This window comes from Mesoplodon mirus, assembly GCF_964341445.2.
Source record: "Mesoplodon mirus genome assembly, chromosome: 3".
Classification (NCBI taxonomy): domain Eukaryota; kingdom Metazoa; phylum Chordata; class Mammalia; order Artiodactyla; family Ziphiidae; genus Mesoplodon; species Mesoplodon mirus.
Window position 1 is genome coordinate 108,192,885 of NC_138978.1, and position 23,475 is coordinate 108,216,359.

The 23,475-nt window shown below is 44.9% G+C and overlaps 1 protein-coding gene across 2 annotated transcripts in view; it reads right to left on the bottom strand.

The window, feature by feature from the left end:
- TSPAN2 (tetraspanin 2) overlaps positions 1-3,436 on the bottom strand; it is a 42,804-nt gene extending 39,368 nt beyond the window's left edge. For both annotated transcript variants that reach the window (XR_014293260.1, XM_082611997.1), the window contains exon 1: positions 3,301-3,436. Coding sequence is in view for 1 of the 2 variants with exons in the window: in XM_082611997.1 (XP_082468123.1) it covers positions 3,301-3,369 (69 nt within the window). In the remaining variant the exon portion in view is untranslated. The remainder of the gene's footprint in view (positions 1-3,300) is intronic.
- Positions 3,437-23,475: the final 20,039 nt, after the last annotated feature.

Below are 23,475 nucleotides of genomic sequence, written 5' to 3' on the forward strand. Positions count from 1 at the left end.
AACTTCAAAAACTAGGGTGGGGATTTTCTGGAATCAGGTTCCCTCAGTTACAGTGAAGGTACATATCTAGACAATTTATCCCAAACAATCGCTTTCCTCTAAATCATTAGGAGCCCGTTTCAGGTCGGCCCTTTCCCTTTGGTTGTACAGTTATAGACATGGGAGAGCTGTCTGTGACTGCTGCTGGTCCCTGGTCCCCATTCCCCGTGGAACTGAGAGTGAGGAGGGCCCCATATTCTCCTCCTGGGCCGAATCTGTACAAAGAACAAACCGACAGGGAATGAGCAGGAAGAGACAGGCTCAGTCCTCCAGATAAAGTTGCAAATCGGGAAGGCCATTTGTATCAAGTTCTCTAACCTGCAGATTCATCAATTCTTTCTACAGATATTTATGGAATGCCTTCTATAAGCTGGGTACTGTTAGGCGCTGGAGATATATCCATGAACAAGACAGAAAAAGATTCCTGCTCTCAGAGTATTCTAAGTCCTAGTGGGGAAAATCCACAAGTACAAACTGAGAAGCCAGTGTGTAGTTATCCTAAAGCAAAGACAAGCTGTAAGTTACTTGGCAAAGATATACAGTATTCCCCGATATTAAGGGACTCTGGGGTAAGAGCGTTAACTTTTATTAAATGCTTTCTATGTACCAGGCACTTAATAATAAAAATAATAATTAAAAAAATTTGAACACTTACTACATACTGGGCTCACAGGAAGGTGAAGTCAGATACTTTACATATTTCCTTTGAATCCTCTCTACAACTCTTTTACCTCAATTGTTCAGCTGAGAAAACAGGGCTAGAAGTAAAGATAACTCGCTCAAGCACACTCTGCTTGCGATCTCTGCACTCGAGCCTGATCCTTTTGTCAGCTGGTGGTCACACTCTCCCTTGCTCTGTTCCTCTGCTGGTGGGTGGTGTGTCACCCCCCTCACCCTTGTCCACCTCCATCCTACCAGTCCTTCAAGCTTCAGCTTAAACGTCCCCTTCTTCAGGACAACTGTCCCAACTCCTCACTCTTGCTGTGAACTCCTTAATTAGATCGGATATATAAAAGGTCATGCCTAACCCCAGTGGCTAATACATGACAGGCACTCTAACTGTTGCTTTGCTCCTACTTCCCTTCCTTCCTGTGTTTAGAGTCAGAGGTGTGAAATTTGTCACTTGATTATATGCTGTCGTTTTTTGTTTGTTGTTCATTGGTCATTTCCTCAACTAGATTAGCAGCTTAGGGAACAGTATTTTTAATTTATAAATTATATATATATATATATATATATATATACTTTTGTCAATATAAATTATGTATATTTATTTATATTTACATATATAAGTTATTTTTACAATTCTTGTACATTGATTCTTTAACAGAGTGGTTCTCAAACTTGAGCATGCATAAGCATTTCCTGGACTTGTTTAAATAGATTGCTGGGTCCCTCTTCCAGAATTTCTGATTCAGCAGGCCTGTGATGGGGCTGAGAATGTGCATCTCTGACAAGTTCCCAGGAGGTGCTGATGCTACTGGCCCAGGACTCACACTTTGAGAACCACTGGTTAACTACATGTACCACAGTGCTTAGGAGCATGAAGGCTGAGTTTGAATCCCACCTCTGCCACTCATCAGTTGTGTGACCTTGGGCAAGTGGACCTATTTGAGCCTCAGTTTTTCCCTATTTGTAAGAATGGGGATAATAATAGTATGCACCTCAGGATTGTTGTGAGAATTAAGTTAATAATGAATGCCATGTACATAGCACTGTCCCTGACACACTGAAAATGCTCAATAAATGTTGCCTATTATCTCTGGAAAGGCTGGCACAACATCAGGCACTAAATAAGCACTGTACCCAGCCTAAGAATTCCTTCTCAGACTTAGATAAAACCTCTTTTGAATTTGTAAGCAGTGAGAGTGAAGAGTGTCACTAAAGCATGACATTTATAATTAACAGCTTTTGAAATGAAGCCAGACTATTAAAAAGCACAACAGAAAGGGCCTTTAGAAATGCCCTTCCCGATAGTATGCTGGATGTAAATGCCCAAGTGTACAAAAGCCATGTGTATTTTTAAAATTCAGGGCTGTCTATGGGGTACCTCCTTCACACCTTCCCCTGCTGCAGGATGCTGAGGATGGCAACTTGACCTCTGAGAGCTTGTAATTGCTGGAGTCACCCAGGCATCTGGGCTAATGGGTTGGCAGACACAAGCAGAGACCATCCTTCAATAATTAATTAGTTGGAGTCACAGGAAAACAAACTCCCCAGAGCAGTTAAGACAAACAGCAACCTCCTCTATCCTAGTTATTTTAAAGCACCCAGCCCCCTTGCTGCTCCCTCCCAGCTCTAAGAACTTCTTCACCCAAAGCAAGATCTGTATTTTCCTTCAGGGTCTGTCTGAGCAGTTATAGTGACTGACATTCCCTTGAGGAAGCCCAAGAGGGAATGTGCAGACAAGACAATTTTCAGACCTTGTCTCCCAGTCCTTCAGGGCCTGAGACAGAATATCCAGGAACCTAGGGATGGTCTAGCCCTAATTTTGTCCCAGTAATACAGGAGACAAGGGTCATGGCCCTATCAGCCAGTGAACCACTAATCCTGGGAATGTTGTTCATTCAATGCAAAGTTGAATGAGATCATTTCTGGGAGCAGTAGGATTTAGCAAAGGCTTCGAGCTGGGGGTTGTGGGGAGGTGCTGCTGCCCCTTGGAAGCCCCTCCCTTCCGCCCATTCCCTCACAGAAGAGCACCACCGCCTCCTTCCATCCAGCGGTACTCTCTCCTAATGCCCAGAAAAAGGCTGACCCACCCAATACCACTTCCACTGCTACCCCCAATTTCCTACACAAGCCCGCCACAGCCAGGTGATGTCTCTGAACACTCCGGATGGGGCACCGCCTCTGGCAGTCCCGGCGCCCTGGCGGGCCCCTGCTCCAGCGGAAAGACAGAGCGAGAAGGGGGTGTGTGCGCAGAGAAGCTGGTGGCCCCGCACCTGGTGTTACCAGGCTCCAGATGAAAACCGAGGCAGAGAGGTTCCTCAAAAGGAAGAGCCGCGCGGGGTCTCCCCCCTTTTCACCATTTCTCATTGCTCAATCTCTCTCTCTGTCGGTTCTCTCCCCCTCCATCTTTCCCTCCCTCCCCCCTCCCCACCCCGCCCGCTTTGTCTGCCTTTTTCTTACCTCCGTCTTTTTGAACACCCTGCCTTCAGGAGCCCGGCTCGGACGCCGCAGCGGTCAGCTCCCCGGGGACCCCTGCCCTGCGTCCCCGCCCAGCCCCCTCCCCTGCCCGGCCCTCTCCGCTCCGGGTCTCACCCAGAAGAGCAGGTTGAAGCCGAGCAGCAGGTACTTGATGCACCGCAGGCCCCCGCCGAAGCGCCCCATGCTGCGGCCCCGGCGGCGGGATCCCGAGTCCCCAGGCCCGGGCTCGGAGCTCCGGCAGCGCCGGGAGCCGGCGGGGAGGGGGCGGAGCGCGAGGGGCCTTGGGCGGGGCCTGCGGGGGGGCTGGGGGGCGGGGCGGCGGGGCTGGAGCCGGCACAGGGTGAGAGAGGGCCGGGGAGGACCCCGAGCCAAGAAGCTGGCGACGAGTGGGAGAGCCGCTGGGTGGTTGTCGAGCGGCCAGAAGGAGCAGGTACCCCGCTCACCTCCGGAACGAGAGGCCGCCTCCTTCCCTCCCCAGGCCGAGCGACGCGCCCCACAGGCACCCCTCTCGCGGTGGTTATCGGAGCATCTGCGAGGAAGGAGCGTCCACTGGGGACCCGAGACCCATTTAATCAGCGCTCTGTGCAGAGACTCATTTGAGGCCTGCGGTGATGGTTGAGAATAAGGACATGGCCCTGGTGGCTATGGAAACTAGGAAGATGGCCTCGGGTAGAAGAGATAAGTAGGACCCAAAGCCGCCCAGAAGCTGGCAGTACCCGTCGCGGGACACCCGGCCCGGGGCACCCGGTCCCAGGATGTGATTCCCTAGCGCCTTGCGAGCGCACAGGCCGCGGAAGCAGCTTCTAGGGGACCCTCCCTCGGCCCCTTCCGCGCGGCTCCAACTCTTACCTTAATAGGCAAGAACTGGGAGAAGAAGGCGTGGGATGCGGCTTCCCTGCGCCCAGAAGGCTGCGACCCATCCTGCTCGGCCTGGCCAGCGGAGGGAAGTCAGACACCCCGGGTCCTGCTGTATTCGACTGATGGGAGAGCTTGGAAAGGAATCCAAATCCTCGGGGATTATTGTGATGTGGAAATGGGAGCAAAGGGGGGAAGGTTTTGTTTCGCTTTGTTTTATTAAGTTAAGGGACTGGTGGGGAAACCAGGCACCCACTCCGATTGACTAAGTGTCTGCAACATGTGGTGCCAGGCAGTACGGGGGCGACAAGAAAGTGTAAAATCCGGGGAGCCTATGCATTAATTCAGTAAAACTTTAAGTGCCCGTTATAGGCCAGGAATAGTAGCAAGCCCCAGGGACTCGACAACGAGGAGACAGCCAGGCCTGCTGCAACTGGCTCTGGTGGTAGAGACAGATCTATGAGCAAATTATAGCAAGGTGAGGACGTGGGGCAAGGTTCTGGGAAGCACCGCCTGCCCTCTTGGCACTGGGCAGGGAAGGCTTTGCTGAGGAAAGTGGGCCTGAGCCGAGTCCTGAATGAGTCTGAGCAGAGGGGAAGAGCAGACGGGGCCGCACGTGCCAAAACACAGGGCTGGAGAAGCCAGGGCCTCCTGGGGGGCCTGTGAGAAGGGGAGCAGCCCAAGTGGAGCAGAGGGAGGTGAGTGGGGATGGTGCTAGGGCACAGCTTTCAGTCAGCTCACAAAAGTGCCAAGCTGTCCGGGGCCTCAGTTTCCTCATCTGCAACATGGAGATACTAGAACATACCTCGTGGAGTTGTGCAGGTTAATGAGTTAATATTTGTGAAGTACCTAGAACGGTGTCTGGCACAGAGTAAATAAGTACAATATAAGGGTTAGCTATCATCACTGTGTTGTACTCTACCAGTCAGTTTCCACCATGTTGCCGTCTTTGCCATCTGTGTCTTTGGACATTTGTTTGACTATCTCATGAATTTTAACTTATGAAAATGAAGAGAAGACAGAAGAATGAACGTGTGGATTCTGGTAATAAGCATAAGCCCCAAATAGTGAAATAGGGGCAGAGATGGAAGTCATTAGGAATGCAGAAAGAGGCACATCTTTAGTTTCAGTCAAACACTTATTGTCCTCTCTGATCTATCAAAAAAGAAAAGAACTAAAGAATAGTGTCTAGTACATGGTAGGCGTTCAGGAAATCTCTGAACTAAATGAACAACAGTGATATGATACTTTAAATATATTGTTGAATTTTATGTCTCTAAGACAAAATACATTTAGAGACTATATATTCTCGACCCTCTGGGAACAGAACCCCTATTATAAATCTATTATTCTTTCACACTACAGTTTTAGCACACATGCCTTAGAGACAGAGGGTTGCCTGCCTAATGTAACAGATATAGATTTTGAGTGTAGACTTCCCCAGCCACCCACCCTCCAACAAAGCTGTGTCTTAGGGGAACTGACCCTTGACAGGACTAGGGCATCCTAACTGATAACACGTGTTCAAGAATACATCATTATATGAAAGTAGGAGACTACATTAAATGAAATAAGGAAGTTAGCCTTTACAGTAGACGTTATGCAAAACCAGAGACAGGAGCTAAAGCAGGGCGTAAGATGGTTAGATTTCTATTTTTAGTCAAATTGGGGCTGCATGGAGGATGCTTTGAAGTTAAGGCTTGAGACTAATTAAGAGACTACTATTGCAGTTCAGGTAAGAAATGAGAACCTGAACCAAGACTGTGGCAATGGGTATAGGAAGGAGGCTCAGATTTGAGAGGTATTCAAAAGCTTGATGAAAGATCAAGACAGATTGGATATAGGGATAGGAGGGGAAAGAGAGGAGAGGATGACTCCTGGGTTTCTTACTTGGGTGAGTAACTAGGCAGATCATGGAACCATTAACACAGATAGAGCTTATAGACGATGGAGCAGGTTTTGGGGAGAATGTTACAGATACTGTAGGTGGGCTCACCTGTCACCCAATCCTATGTCCAATTTAGAGGATAGGAAGGTTAAGTACTTGCTTCCTGGTATCCTTTGCAGGTAGGGGTGGTGGTAGGACACAGTTCTGATTAATGGGATTTATGTGGAAGTCTGTTGGGAGGTTTCTGGAAAACCTGAAATTGTCTTGGTAAATGGTTCAGTTGTGGGACTTCCCTGGTGGTGCAGTGGTTAAGAATCCACCTGCCAATGCAGGGGACACAGGTTTGATCCTTGGTCCAGGAAGATCCCACATGCTGCAGAGCAACTAAGCCTGTGCGCCACAACTACTGAGCCTGCGCTCTAGAACCTGCGAGCTACAACTACTGAGCCCACGCGCCACAGCCACTAAAGTCCGTGAGTCTAGAGCCCGTGCTCCACAACAAGAGAAGCCACCGCAATGAGAAGCGCGTGCACTGCAACGAAGGGTGGCCCCTGCTTACCGCGACTAGAGAAAGCCCGCGCGCAGCAATGAAGACCCAACGCAGCCAAAAATAATAAATAAATAAATAAACAAATAAATAAATTTATTTAAAAAAAAAGGTTCAATTGTCACTGGCATTGCTTCCTTCCCTTTTTTCCTGTCTTGAACTCAGGCATGATGCCTAGAGCTGTAGAACATTTTGTGACTATGAGGAAAGGCCAAGAGTATTGCAGACCTGCCAGCCAGGATATCATTGAACTGCTGAACCAACACCAGCAGGCACCTATCTCCAGGTTTCTTGTTATGTAGGAAAAATAACCCTCATTTTGTTTGACACTTATATTCTGTTACTTGTAGCTGATGACATTTTAACTGACATATGAAGACAATAAATTCATGTTTAGATCTGTTGAGTTTTAAATGTGATGGGAAATCCAGATGATGTGTCCAAGAGACAGATGGAAATATGATTGGGATTCTGGAGAGAGGTTTGGACTGTAAGTTTAAATTAAAGATTCATCAGCAAATGTTGATAATAGAAACCAGTGGTCTCCAAACTTTTGCTCACATGTTCCCTAAAAGAATTATGAAAAAATATCTTCTCCCTTGCACATTTCCCCCAATAATTTATTATGAATATTTTCAGGCATCCAAAAAAGTTGAAAGAATTGAGCAGTGAACACCATATACTCGCCACCTAGATTCTACTATAGCTGATTCACTTTGTTATAAAGCAGAAACTAACACACCATTGTAAAGCAATTTTACTCCAATAAAGATGTTATAAAAAAATTCCAATCAGAAATTTTATCATGATTTACAAGAATCAATATCTAGTGATGTATATAACATTTTTGTATATTTCTATTTTTGTGACATACTGTCGGTAGGGCATATGTCAATCAAGCACACCCATGCGTAACTTATTTCCAGTTTATTAAAAGTCAATATAATTCCATCTGCTTCCTCAAATTACCCTTAAGGCATTTTAGTAGCATAGTACACCCAAAAATGTAATATACCAGCATTTTTACTCATAACAAATCAGATTTAATATTATACTTTATCAGATTCAATCTTCAGTTTGTATTATTGCAGATATTATTCTACTTTAAGAAATAAGCTGCATTTAAAATTTTAAAATTCACACCAACTATCATCTGCGTTTAGCAAATGTCTGCTTACATCAAAGAATATAGAAAGCCTTCTTCAAGTAGCCCTTACTGCGAAAATCATAGTTTTTTGGAACTACAGCAAATAGTTTGAATTAATAAAAACGTTTGAACTTAAAAAAAATACTTTTTACTTTAGTTACATTACTTACCTCTACATCTGTCCATTTGTCAGCCTATCTTATTTTTTATGCATTTCCAGATAAATTTTAGACATTAATACATTTTACCCCTAAACTCTTCAGAATGAATAACAGTAACTAGAGGTCAAATATTTGCTTATAGTGTTTCTTTTTTTAGATAAAATTTATCTGAATGAAATGTTCACATTTTAAGCATACCCTCTGACGATTTTTGACAAATACTTTTGCCTTTCTAACTCCAAACCCTATTAAGGTATAGGACATTACTATCACCACTGAAAAGTTCCCTTGTACCTTTTCCTAGTCAATCCATGACCCCACCTCTCCTAGAGAAAACTACTGTTTTGATTTTTTTTTTTTACTATATATAGATTAGTTTTTCCTGTTACACAATATTATATAAATGGAATTGTACAGTATTTACTCTCACACATTGTTGACATATAAAATTATTTATTATAAGTTTGAGTATATGCAAAAGATGTCATTTCTGATGTATTTCAAATTTTGACATTTTAAAAGAAAATGGTCACATCCCTCATTTTAATGCATTCAATAGAAACTAAATACCAGTGTGACCGGCTACCAACCATCATCCATTTTTTTTCTTTTTTTTTTTTTTTTTTTTTTTTGCGGTATGTGGGCCTCTCACTGTTGTGGCCTCTCCCGTTGCGGAGCACAGGCTCCGGACGCGCAGGCCCAGCGGCCATGGCTCACGGGCCCAGCCGCTCCGCGGCATATGGGATCCTCCCAGACCGGGGCACGAACCCGTATCCCCTGCATCGGCAGGCGGACTCTCAACCACTGCGCCACCAGGGAGGCCCCATTTTTTTTCTTTTATCAGATTTGATATTTGAAATGACAACATGAAATTTTTGATCAAGACTTGTAGATGATGGTATCTTCAATTTTTAAACATTCCTCATTGATGAGAAACTTAATTCAAAATAATTTTTTAAATTGAGGTATAATTGACATGCAACATTATATTAATTTTGGGTGTACAACATAATGATTTAACATTTGTATATATGCATCATCTATTTTAAAAAGTACATGAAAAAGCTCCTCTTTAATATGGTGAAAGTTTTATGTCTTTCTTTTTTCTCCTTAAACTTGTATTTTATTTCACTTTTTCCATGAAGTGTAATCCTAAAGCAATGCATTTTTATGTGTGAAAGATTTTTCTTGAATGTTCTTTTATACTTGTTCAAACAAATATTATTATATGTTTATTAAAAGAAATTAATGTTTCCTTCTGAGACCATAAGGCTCTGAGTGTTAATTAATTTCTTCTAGGCTGAGTTATCATTAAAATTATTCTTAGTATACAATTAATTAAAATAAATACAGTATAAATAAGCAATCATTAAACATAAAATATTACTGGAAATGCATCTGTTAGTGAGACTGGTGGGGTTGGGATGTTTTTCTACTAGTTCATGTATCCATGAATGAATATTCCTTATTGCTAGAACAACACAGAGCTCAGCATAGATTCCCTTAATATTTTTTATTGCTTTGATATTAATGCTAAGAAACTTTGTTTAGACAAATAAGTAGATGAGGATGGAAGGAGTTGTTACAGCAATGCCAGTCAATTCTTTAAACCCCTTCTGAATTGTATGCCCCAATTCACATACTGATCTATCATCAAAAACTATTTCTAATGATCAATCAGCTGACAACTTTAGTGTTTCTTCAATTTTATTTAAAGCATAGTTGGAACCCTTCTAACTTACAAGAGCATTTGCTACCCATGTTATAGTCATTCACTATATTAATGTCATTGTTAGTGGTCTCAGTACCTAAGGAATTTTTCAAGGTGCTGCCAAAATATTTTTATATAAACTCAGGAGAAATGTACTGTAATCGGATTTCAGATGAGTGAGAGGTAGCTTGTGAGGGAAGACACCTTGATCACAGGCATATTCTCAGGAAGATTGATTCTAGGAAGGAATACACGTGGAAATTGAGGATCTGGAAAATTGATTCTTTTAGAACTATTCACGTGGGAGTACCCTCTGGAAAGATTTCTTACATTGCCATTATGTGCATGCCCCAGAGATAGAAGGCTGTTTCAGGCCACGAGAATGGATAATATGGCCAGGGAGAATGTGAAAAGGGTTGAGAACAGAAACTTAAGAACAACAGCAATTTAGGAAGTGGGCAGAGATGTAACACTCAAAGTAGACTGGGAAGAAATGACCAGAGAGGTAAGAGAAAACTCAGAAGAAAGTGATGTCTCAGAGGCCGAGGGAGAAGAGAGCTTCTGAGGAGGGAATGGCCACCCTACAAATACCTCAGCAATAATAGGTGGATTATGGTTCACTGGAATTGGTATTATGGTCATTTAGGGCCTTGACAACTGGTGTAAGAGCTATTTCAGAATAGCGGAGGCGGCTGTGCTGGAGCCAGACTGCAGTTTAGGAGTGAAAGCACAGCGGGGGGCTCACGATGATTGCTTTTTCAGGAAGCTTAGCTAAAGGGATGGAGCAAGATGAAGGGGAAGCAAGTTTTCCTTTTTTCTTTCCTTCCTTCTTTAATAGAAAAGATCTGGACATGTTCTTAGTCCTTGAGGAAGGTGTCTATGGAGAAAGAAAGGTTGAACAAGAAGTAAAGCAAGGGCAGAGTCATGGAAGAAATAGAAAGTGGCTGAGAGCCAGAGCGCTGGTGGGGATTTACATCTGGAGACAGGAGAAAATAGGTAAGCGTGGAGTTGTAGCAAGATTTTGTTTTCTGTATCTCCTAATCCCAATATTTGAACTCTCTGTCATCGGATTTTGCTGGCTGTGGAATATGCTGCTTGGATTTTCGTGTCTCGCCTCCTTGTGTATTTTGTGATTTCTTTCTTTTCTTACTGTAAGCTGCTCATTTTCCTTGGAAAATTGTAGAGATTCTTTGAGTCCTCAGTTGAGGTTTTGTTCCTCCAGAGAAGGTATACTTTGACTTCTGCAAATCATCTTAAGGCACTACCACAGAGTATTAATTCAGATAACAAGTGTATTTACAGGCTGGCTTTACAAGTTCCCTGGGGAGATTTCCCCCTACTCACCATGATCAAAATAAATACATATCCTTTTGCATGATGGGGTTATTTCCTATCTACTTGTACCTTGAAGGTGTAGCCCTTGGGAGGGGGCACGAGGTTTGGGTGGGGTCTCCTAATAGACTGCTTACCTTAGTGGGATCTCAGGCTTTACTTCATGAACCCCAAGCCTTTGCAACTGTTGAAACAGAAACTCGGGGCCAAAGCTGGTCTTGGTAGCTTCTTACTTCCTCGGGTTCTTGCTTTCACTTCATTTTGGCCTTTGTAGTTTCCCTTCCTTTTGTGCTAGCTAAGCAATGTGTTTTTAAAAAGATGCTTAAATATTTTCTCCAGTGCTTAGTTTCAATGGAGAAGGTAGTTCAGGATATCAAGTCTGCCTTAGAGCTGGAAAAAGAAGCCCAATGTGCCCACTGTTGTGATTTTGGTTTTGATAAGCAGGGCATGAGCAGTGTTTTGACTGCTGGGTTTGCAGCATATTAATCCTGTTGCTATGCAGTTGTTATTGGAAAACAGTCTGTGGGCTCAGGGTTTCTAAACCAAACATGTCTGGATACCTAGAGAAGGAAGGAAGGTGAGGGCCTTGGTTTGCTAATTACAAACTATCTCCATGGTCACGAGTTACTAAGCTCTCCTCTCACAATGTTTTCCCAGCAGCATTCAGGCAGCTATGGCTTCCTCTCATTATTTTTCAGCTTCTGGTGTTTGCTGGTGAGAGGAAGGAGTATATATGTGCTTGTGCAGGCATGTATGAAGCAAGAGAGGACTATGAAATAGGAGAAGGGGGCAAACTCAAAGGATAATTGATTGTTTCCACAGGACAACCTTAGGAGTAGGGAATAACATACTCATTTTAATTTTCACTTTTATAGGGGGATGGAGGAAGGAGAGGAACATAACCAATTCAGGTATAAGATCTAAGTCTGAATGTTTATTGTATCTTCTAGATGATCCTCATTTGAATCATCTGAATTAGGAAATTCATTAATTAAAATTTACAGAATAATCATCTGGTATTATTTTAATGTGACTTTTCTTTTTGTTTCTAAGTTTCAACAGAAGTCCCAAAATACTGAGGGCAAAGTCATAGGTACTTAAGGACCCTTACATTCTAAAGCAAGGTGAAAGATTATCTGCATAGGCAGGGTTCTCTAGAGAAAGAGAACCAACAGGATGTATGTGTATATATATTATAAGGAGTTGGCGCATGTCATTTGGAGGCTGAGAAGTCCCAAGATCTGCAGTGCTCAGGCTGGAGACCCCAGAGGGCCAATGGTGTAGGTCCAGTCCAAAAGCTGGTAGGCCCAAGATCCAAGAAGATCTGATTGTTTTAGTTGGCGTCTGAAGGCAGGAAAAGACCACACAGCTCAGGGAAGTCAGGCAGGAGGAGTTCCCTCTTACTCAAACTTTTTGTTCTATTCGGGTCTTCAACTGATTATATGAGGCCTGCCCACATTAGGGAGGCAAACTGCTTTACTCAGTCTACCAATCAAATGCTAATCTGAATATAGACACAGCCTCACAGACACATTCAAAATAATAATCATCACACTATCTATGTAGGACTTGCAAAAAGATGGAATGAAACCTGGTTCTGCCACCCAAGGGCATCCCTTATCACCTTGGCTAAGAGAAGGCTAAGAGTACATTGACAGATTGAAAAGAGAGGGTCAGTTGCACTCCACCAAGGAGAGCAGTGAGGGAGGGGATGCTTTCCTTCCCCAACTTCAAGTCAGCTGTAAGAGGTTTCAAGCAAACCCCTGGAGGGCTTGATGTATGTCCCCTGGAGTTTGGGGAACAGAAGAACTGGTCCTTGACTCATGATAGGGCTACAATGAGAATGACAGGACCTAATGACACAAGGGTTTCCCGTGGACCAGACATGGGTCCTTTGGAGACATCTGGACTTGGGATGTCCTAAAAGAGACCTTGTGCAAGAGGAGTTCCCAGCAGAGGTGGGGACAGTTAGAAGCCAGGGGCTTAAGGGTATTCATGATTGCATGGCTGGAAGGGGCCTTACCCAAATCAAGAGAGCTAAAGATGGGGAGGGGGCTTCAGAGACCTTGCAAAGTGGCCCTTGAGAGAAAACAACTAATGTGGACATGTGCTGCCTCTAGGGGTCAAGTAAGACCTTCTTTCTTTTGCTTGCTTTGGGTACTTGACCCTGGAGAGTTGGGGAGGGGGGAGGATGGGGTAAAGAAATGGGAGTTACCACAGTCTCTTCCCTTCAGGCTTCTTAGTCTCAGATAGGCCCAGGCTAGGGCTGGAGGAAGTCTTAGATGGAATGAGGAGCTGGAGATTTGAATTATTCTGGACTGGGATCCTTATTAACTGGAAGGGACCAGGAAAGCTTTGGGAACTGCCTGAGATTTCATGTAGGTGTGGTGAAGGTGAGTGCTGCAGAGCAGATTTCCTGGGTACGTGGTGAGAAAGGAAAAAGTTGCTTGTTTGCACCCTTCTGAGTGTGGAACGATACCTCCAGTGTCCTGAAAAAAATAACTGCCATTCTAGGAATTTGTACCCAGCAAAAATAACCTTTAAGACTATAAGAAACAAAAATATTTTCAGGCCAATAGAAATAGTCTTTGCCACCAAAAGACCTGCATTAAAGAAAATACTACAAAATGTATTTCAGGGGTGTCCCTGATGGTACAGTGGTGAAGAATCCACCAGCCCTAAATGCAGGGGACATGAGTTCGAGCCCTGGTCCGGGAAGATCCCACATGCTGTGGAGCAACTAAGCCCATGTGCCATAACTACTGAGCCTGTGCTCTAGAGCCTGCAAGCCACAACTACTGAGCCCACATGCCACAACTACTGAAGCCTGCGCACCTAGAGCCTGTGCTCCACAACAAGAGAAGCCACTGCAATAAGAAGCCCATGCACCGTAACGAAGAGTAGCCCCCACTTGCTGCAACTAGAGAAAGCTGTCGCGTGGCAATGAAGACCCAATGCAGCCAAAAAAAAAAAAAATGTATTTCAGGCAGAAGGAAAATGGTCCCAGCTGGACAGTCAGAGATGCTAGGAGAAATGAAGAGCAAAGAAAACAGAAAATATGTGGGTACAGTAAGTCCCTTACATATGAACCTTCAAGTTGCGAACTTTCAAAGATGCAAACGTGCCCCTGTATGCCAGCTGTTGTACTGTACTACTATACTTTTCAAGGTACTGTACCATAAGATTAAAAATGCTTTATTTATCTTTTGTGTTTTTTTAATGTATTATTTGTGTGAAAAGTATTATAAACCTATTACAGTACAGTACCATATAGCCGATTGTGTTAGTTGGGTACCTAGGCTCACTTTGTTTTACTTATGAACAAATTGGACTTACAAACGTGCTCTCGGAATGGAGCTTGTTGGTATGTAGGGGATTTACTGTATATCTGAATAAATAGGCAACCACAGTTTTCCCACTAAACATGGAATGAAAGCTTAATCAGTTTAAAAATAATATTAAAGGAGGGTTGACAGGGAAACTCTTGAGGCAAATGACGCTTGGTTTACTCTTATGGTATCTGGTAGTTTAGTGATGCTAAGTGGTGAAGACATGAGGGAACTAACTAGAAAGCCTTTTAAGATCCTTTTAAGGAGAACATAAGAGTTGGAAGGGACCCTAAAGATCAATCATTCTAATCTCCTCATTGTACAGCTGAGGAAACTGAGGTCCAGGGAGGTCATGTGGTTTGTTGGTAGTTAAGGCAGGGCCAGATCCCAGGTGCCCAGATTTCTCACCAAGGTGCTTTCAACTCATAAATGCCCATTGTCTTAGGTGTGTATATTGAAATACTTCCATCCTCATGCACTCACATTATCACTTTATCCATAATGAATCCCATTTGGCCATGTTTCTTCTTCTTCACCCAACTTCTAAAGACTTTTTAGGAATTTAGCAGCAAAAATTGACTGTCATTTACAAACATGGAAAATTCATGGGGCAGTCCATGTTCAAGCTAGCTATGCAAGAATTACATGAGACCCATCCAGTCGCAGAGTTTTTGATGGGAATAATGTAAATAACAGACTTTATTGAGCATGTAATGTGCAGAGCTCTATTCTAAGCTCATTACAGTTATTAACTCAGTTAATCCTTAAGACAACTGTATGAGTTATTACCATTTTAAAAATGAGGAAACTGAGGTACAGAGGAGTTAAGTAACATGCCCAAGATAAACAGTGACAATGTTTGGTTTCAAATCCCAGAGGTCTGGCTAGAGAGCTTACATTCTTACCCTTGCATTGGTCATTCACCAATGTTGAGTACTTACTATGTGCCAGGCACTGTGCTAGGCACTGGGGATATTGAATAAGATACCTGCTTATGGGAGCTAATGGGCCAAAGGAAGCAACAGTCTTTTAAAGGAGAAATTCTAATATCATTGACAAGTGCTTCAATAAAAGGGGAGGGGGAAGGGTAAGCTGGGACGAAGTGAGAGAGTGGCATGGACATATATACACTACCAAATGTAAAATAGATAGCTAGTGGGAAGCAGCCGCATAGCACAGGGAGATCAGCTCGGTGTTTTGTGACCACCTAGAGGGGTGGGATAGGGAGGGTGGGAGGGAGACGCAAGAGGGAGGAGATATGGGGATATATGTATATGTATAGCTGATTCACTTTGTTATACAGCAGAAACTAACACACCATTGTAAAGCAGTTATACTCCAATAAAGATGTTTAAAAAAATGTATAGTATGATTTGGGAACACAGAGTAGAGCTAGGAAAGGCTTCAAGGAAGAGAGGCCATTTTAGCTAACACTCGAGGACTGAGTTGGAGTTTGGTAGAGAGGAAGTATGTTTCATGCACTGCTGGTAGGGAGACTAGACAAAGAGATAGCAAGGAGTTGGGTGTGGCTAGAGACAGACTGTGTGGCTGGGAGGAGAGCGGGGAGATAGCAGAGTGGATAAAATGACATTTGGGGCCAAATTGTGAAGGACATTTTCTATTTATGTCTGCTAAGTTATTGGAACTTTATTTTGTGAGAAGCAGGCGAATGACATCAGATTTGTGTTTTACCAAAGAGAGGACTGAATAGTGAGGGGGGATACATTCATTCAATAAGTGTTAACTGAGCCAGACCCTCTTTAAAATGACCAGCTACGGCCTCAGAAAGCCTGCAGATGTTCTGAAAGAGGAGAAGGCGTCTACCCCAACCTCCTATTTCAAGACCAACACTGAGTCCTAAGTGAGAAGTACCCAGTGCTCCAAGTGCAGTGAGGGTTCAGAGAGGCGAGATGCCTGCAGGCCGGGAGAGTCGGGGAAGACCTCAGGAGTGGGGGGCATCGGAGGGCTGGGCTTTGAGTGATTAATGTGATTTGAAAGGCAGAGACGGGTGGTGGGACAAACATGGGCCTGGGCAGTGTGTGCAGGGAAAGGTGAATCGTCCATTTTAGCCGGAGTGCAGGGTACGTGAAGGGCGCCTGGTGGGAGCCACGGGCAGGCGTTGCATCATGTTTCCCAAAGTGTGGTGCCACCAGGGGGTTCACAAGATGATTTCTGGTGGTACATGATGGACATTTTAAAGTTAGGTGTTTATATTCATGTACATTGAAAATATATAAACAGTAATTATAATATTGCTTACAGTGATGCAAAGTAAATGAGGCGATTTAATCAATATTCAGGAAGTAATAATATAGATGGTACATTGATATGACAGAATCATCAAGGAAATAAAGATTTGGGAAAATTGGGCTAAGGAGTTTAGAATGATTTAGGAGGGTAGGTGCACCAGAGTGGTGATTCAATAGAAAGATCAATCTGAGAGTTGGTGTGAAGTGGATTAAATTGGAAAAAGAGATCTGAGCTAGGGAGATCAGTAAGGAAAGGACCACAGTGCATCAGTAATAAAAGTGTCCTCTTTCAGGAGCCTGTGCTGCTCAAGTTCTTATTGTAAATTCATCAACTTGCAGCACATGGAAGCCACACGTGTTGGAAGTGGCCACAGTCTCTCCTACCGCCTTTCTGCAAGAGAGGCATCTCTTGGTTTTGGCAGTGGTGTTTTGAAGATTTGACAGATTACACATCACAGTCTCATCTCTGAGCTCCCTTTCCTTGGAATCATTGCCACTCTTTTTGCACCAAAAAGTTCATCTAATGCAATGGAAGAAGTCTGTGAAAGAGGGGAAAAACAAGTCTTTCAGAAACTGTCAGGCCGATGCCTCAAAACTGCACAAGAACCTCCAGCTCTATTCCAACGAAGCAAAAGAGCATGAAAGCAAGCCAAGGCTTCCCGTCCCGCTCCAGTGTCCAACTCTTGTGCGATTTTTATCTTTAGGCCTTTTGCAATGTCTTCTTAAGATACTGCAACCCACATTTGAAATGTTCTTCCTGTGAGAAATTATGCATTGAATTTACACATTTTGAGCAAAGCTTGCTTGTCCAGGAAGGAAACCACAATGTTATTCTAACAGACAGATCTCTAGTAGCAGGGGAAGTGGCTCTGCCCATCTTGGGTGCTTCCTGCCTGCAGGTGTGTCAGCAGGTGCCATGACATATTTTCCTTTTGTCCTGCACACCCGGGGTCTCATCAGTAGGTAATGCTTGTCTCTTCCTTCACCCTCCAAAGCAGAGGAGCCTGTCAGAGGCAGAGGAACATGCTTATACGTAAGTATTGGTAGAATGAATATATTTCTTCTCAGTTTCCTCTGCCACCTCTCACTATGCTTGGTAGTTTATTTGTTTAGTGGTTACCTTATCTCTCTGAATGCTACAGATAACTCAGAGAATGAGGCCTGGGGGAGGGCTATGTGATGTGTGACCTGATATGAGTTGCCATCTGGTAGCTCCTTTTCTCTACATCCCATCTCCCAAGCCTCCTATACGGTCCACACCCTTGACACGATGCTGTCTGAGTTTGTTTCCTGGGCAAAACCATAGGAATCCAGTTTGTCCTTAATGATCCTCCTGCCTTTCTTTCAGAATCTGTAGTAGGTCTCTGATTTTTTTTTTCCAGAATCCTTTCCCACTTCTTTGGGTATGTCACCACACTTCCTGGTGATTTTCCTTTGGGGAACACTCGTCCCTCCTTGGAAGCTGTTTTTTCGAGAGACTGCCAGTCTAGGTGTATTGTCTTGTGGCCAAGCTGAGCCCATGAGAGTTGGGCAGATGCGTTCTGATGGTGGTGACCATCCCTTAGTCCCCACTGCCTGCATCTGTGGCACTTCCTTTGTTTCTGTCCTTTTCAAGGCTCGGTTGTTCAGCCTTTCCTTTGATGTTACAATATCTGCTTCCAATAAATTAGTTTTTTTCTGAAGTAAATCAGACTGTAACTGTTGTTTAAGCTCAAAGAACCCTGAAAAGGCCACTCCCTGCTCCATTTTCTCAGTGCTCTTCTAGCTCCCCCTCTGCTTAAAGCGCTGTCGTGGCTGCACACTTTTGTTAGACCAAGACCCAGATCCCAACCACAGCCTACAGACCCAGCCTGTCCCACTCTTGATGGCCTCTCCGCCCACCTTCTCCATCACTCTCCCTGCCGCCTGGTTCACTGTCTTCCCTTATCTTGTGTGTTCCATGCACTATCATGTGGGGAATTCACACATGCTATTCTCTGCCTGCCCGGCTCTTGGAGTTGGCTTTCCCATGCCCTTCCCAACTCATGGCCAGGTTTACTGCTTAGGTGCTCTCTCAACACACCTGGTACTTCCCCATCATAACACTTATCTCAATTTGTACATGTATACACATATATCTACTTGTGTTTTATGTGATCATTATTTGTCTCTTTCACCAGGTGACAAGCTCCATGATGATAGGAACTATGTTTTTGTCCCTGACTGTATGCTGATGTCTAACACAGCACCTGCTATGTGGTAAGAGTCCAAAACATTTTTGTGGAATGAATACATAAGAAAACGTAGAATCTGACCTTGTCAGACAACCTGAGATGTGAACTGTGCTTCCAGCCTTCCTCTCATCGGGGTTTCTGAGTTTCATCTGTCCTCTCTAGGGCTCCGATCTGCACTGGGCAATGGTGGATGCAGTGGTTCAATCAAACACATAAACATAGTTTCTGCTAACAAGATTTCCCACAGCTCACCTTTCTCCTACATTCTCTCACACCCCTGACTAATGTCCACCTTATACCACCGGATTGTATTCTCCTTTGGAGGCTCATTTCATGGGAGGATTATTATACCCGTGAAGGCAGGAACTACGGGTGTAAAGACTAATTCTTTTTCTGGTTCTGCCCAAGTAGTTGGGTGGACATTAGCTAATTCATTTAATCACACTGAACCTTAGTTTCCTCATCATTAAAATGGGGATAATACCTGTTCTTCTATATCATACAGTCAGTCATCTCTTTGTGTCCACGGGAGAATGGTTCCATCCCCTCCCCACTTCCCATATCTACCAGAATACAAGATGCTCAAGTCCCTTATGTAAAATGGCATAGTATTTGGATATAACCTCCCACATCCTCCCTTATATTTTATATCATCTCTACTTATGATACTAATACAATGTAAATAGTTGCCCATGGGGCAAATTCAAATTTTGCCTTTTGGAACTTTCTAGAATTTCTTCCCCTGAATGTTTCTGATTTGTGTTTGGTTGAACCCACAGATAGGAAGGGCTGACTACCTGGTGGTGGTGAGGATGTGAAGAGATGATGAATGTCAAAGCACTTGGGAAAATTGCTCAATGGATATAAAGTGTAAGAAACATTATCACCTCCATTTGGTACACTCCAAATACTACAATGCCTTAATCTCTCTGCCCTTATTTCATCTAGTAAGTGAAATAAGATGTGCTACTAGTTACCACTGAGTACCTACCAATAGCCAGGCATGGAGTAAAAGCCTTCATATATAGGATCTCATTTCATCCTCACAAGGCTATGAGGCAGATATTAGTTTTCATCATTTGACTGGGGAGAAAACTCAGGCTGAAAGAGGTTAAGCAATTTATTCAAGGTCACACAACTTACAAGTTGGGGAACTGGGGTTCAAATCTGAGCCTACTGACTCCAAGGCCAGTGCTCTTCACCAGGACCCACAGGGCCTCCCCTGAAAATCCCTCAGGTGGCCAAAAACAGGCCCCACGTTGCTAAGTACCCCCATGCTCTGGGCGCTGTGTTGGCTGATAGACATCCTTCCTTTCCCTTAATGTTTACACTATCATCATCATTTCACAAGTGAGGAAGCAGAAGCTTAGAGAGGGAACCTGGACTTCCGCTCCTGGGTAGGATAGAGAGAGTTGCAACAGGCCACCACCACTACCACTGCAATAACACAGTAACAAGAAGAAAACTGGGTAAGTTGTCAGAGTCATGTACTGAAACAATGGAGACCAGTGGAAGCAATGAGCAGGAGGCGAACTAAACTAGAGAAGAAGGAGCCTTTCCTAGGCCAGCTGATCCCTACTCATTTTCTCCCCTGGGGGCATTTGCCTATTCTGAGCATGGGTGTGGACTTGACCTGAGCGAGCCGACTCCACAGAGGGAAAGAGAAACCACAGAGGTTGTGGCCGTCTCGAGGGGCTGGTATGACAGACGAGAAACCACAAAGGCCAGGCTGGTTTTCCCCATGGGACGTTGGCTGAGCTCTGGAGAAGCTGATAAGAGGGCTCAATAAGCCGGGAGCTAAATCTGGGACTGATTTGCCTGCATCACAGGCCAGTTTTGTTTTGAGTTTCTTTTCTGGGGCTCATGGGGCCCAAAGGATCCTTTCCACTTCTTCCCTTTGGCATCTGTATTCCTCTGTACCAATCCTGTCTAGATTTTCTGCGACAGGTAGTTTTTCGGAGACATTGGCGCCCCCTGCTGTCAGAGAGCAGCTCTGCAAGGACTTGGAGCCTGCCCTTACCATCTTCTGTCCTGATAAACATTCTCCCAAGAATCAGGTGTTTAACCTCGATGATCATTTCCAAAGTCTGAGATTTTGTCCCACTGGTCTCCCTTGAGTGCTGACTGTCTAGACTGGTAGATGCCCGTGGCTGTCACTTCCTCGTCTGTAAAACAGAGCCAACGGTGACCACTTCCCAGGTTGGTTGTGCATTAAGGAAGGCAGTGGATAAAGTTCTTAACGTTGCCTGGTATACAATCAGTGCCTGGTAAACATTAATAATAGCAGTGGTGTTTGCTAAGGCTGCCTTAGGTTCTTCTCAAAGCTCCTCAAAGCAGGCAGCCCCAGCTGTCACTCTCAGTGGTGGTGAGAGCTGCGCTGACTCTGGATGTTCTGGGACGTTCAGATGTTCTAAGCTCTCCTCGCAGTAGGACACCAAGGACCTGGAGGCTGGTGCCCAAAACCAGGAAGAGGAAGGCCTGAGCTGCGGCAAGGTGAGTGCCAGGCAGTTCCCCTGACTTCAGCCTCCAGTCTGTTAACTGGGTAGCCTTGGCAATTCTCAAGCCTCAGGCCTGTAGGAGCTGAGGTTGCTACAACTGTCTCTGAAAAACTGCCTTTCTGAAGGTTGCATCTTGGTCCCCTCTTAGAAGATGAAACCTCCGACTTCCCTTACGTCTGAGTTGACTTCGCAGGGAGATCAGGCCTTCAGAGTCTGTGGCTTCAGCTCTGGTTCACGCCGTTTCCTGTTTTTCAGTTTCTCCAGCTCTCAAGTTCCCGTGTACCAGTACCCCTGGGTCTCACAGAGGTTTCTTTCCTGGCAACAAAGAAGACTTCGCATCACTCTTCATTTTGAAAGCGCCCACCGTCCCTAGGGCACCCATCTCCGTTCCCTAGATCTTGGCACCACCTCCCCCGAGGACCCGCCCCTGACCCGCCGCCTCCCAGGGTGCTTTGCGTCAGCTCTGGTCGAGCGGACGAGTGGACGCAGCTGGCTGCGAAGTCGCGGCACTTCTTTTTCTGGCTCTCACCCGGCCCACGACCCAGGGACAGGGACGCAGCCAGCAGCAGCCTGCGGGGACGGTCAGAATCTGAGGTATTCCAGATAACCTGGGCACCGCCGGGCAGCCCCCTGCTGACTCTGAACCACTCTTTATTTTCTGCCTTCTCAGCATTTTGACGCTATGACTTTTAAATTTCTACCTGCTCACACATTGCCGCATATATGGACTTAGGTTTGGGCCTTGTGATTTTGTTCAGTTCTAGAGTTGCCAGATACAAGATACCTAGTTAAATTTAAATTTCAGATAGAGAAGAATCCTTTTTTTTAAAGTTTAAGTATGTCCCACATATTGCACAGGAAATACACTGAAAAAAGTTTACTTGTGTGCTTCCCTGGTGGCGCAGTGGTTGAGAGTCCGCCTGCTGATGCAGGGGACACGGGCTCGTGTCCCGGTCCGGGAAGATCCCACATGCCGCGGAGCAGCTGGGCCTGTGAGCCATGGCCGTTGAGCCTGCGCGTCCGGAGCGGAGAAGCCACAACAGTGAGAGGCCCGTGTACTGCAAAAAAAAAAAAAAAAAGTTTACTTGTTTATCTGAAATTGAAGTTTCACTAGATAGCTTATGTTTTTATTCAGTAAATGCAGTAATTCTATTCTGGTCTTCCTTGTCGGGGACCTCCCGTGCGCTAAGGAACTTTATGGAGGAGGCTCTTTACCTGACAGCAGGGACTGCACCACTCTTCAGATTAGGAGCATCATCACGATGATTTCTTCCTTAGACTGAGAGCTCCTTGGAGGCAGGACTGGTGTTCTCCTCCTCCCACTACCGCTTCAGATGCTCTGGTTAAACCTGTTTGCGTGCAGGGTCTCGAGCTACGGCCCGAAGGCTGGGCCCGTTGTGAACAATTTGGGTGAGGGGCTCCCTTTCCTGAAGAGTTACCGGTCAGGGCTAAAACCACCCGTGTCCTGGTGCTGCCTACCTGCATGGGGACTACATTTCCTGAAAGAGTGGCTTGTGAGCCGCAGGGAAACCTGGAGGGGGAATTCCCACGGTCACAGGTCTGGTGATGTCTGCCGGGCTGGGGGATGTGACCTGAGCTTCCACCCAGTGGGCTTCCTCCGGGTGCCTTGTGCCATTTTGCAAGACACAGAGGTTCATTTGATACTTTTCTGCAGTATGTGGTTTAGGATAAAGGGCAGACCTGGACTCCCTCCTCTACCAATGGTCTTTCAATCTCCTAGATTGTGCTTTATCTCAGAATAAGGGGAACAACTCCTTTGTTATGTGCATGAGGAGAAACAATTTGAGCAGTATTCGGCTCTTTTGGCTCTCAGTCCAGTGCTTAGCACTGGCTGTCTCCCTGGGGAGTTGGCGAAGGAGGGTGCAGAGGAGGATGGCTTGGGGCAGGAGATTTACCCATGCCCCGAACTCTGGCAGCGGCGACTGGTTGTTGCTTCTCTTCTCAGCAGAGATGACAGAAAGTGTCAAAGCCACATATTCACTGGAGGCAAAGTCTGATGAAATAAGATTTAGTGACCCATTCGGTCGTGGGCTTGGGACTCTGAGAATCCCTGAGGGTTATATACACTGATAGCTCAGCTAATCTTAGGAAGGTGGACAGGGGCACCTTCTGGTGTTTATATTTTGAAATTTCCCCTTTTCTCCTCCATTCAGGGAAAATAAGTTTTATCTTTGTGTTGTGAAGCTGAGGAGGCCTCTTGAAGCCTATCATCAGTGAATGACAAAGTCAAGGTGTGAACACTAGTGACAGAGAGCCTTGGGCTCAAGCAGCCCCCTTGCCTTCTCCCTTCTTCCTGTCTGCCCTTTGATGTCCACTCATTTCCAGTAACCTGTGCTGA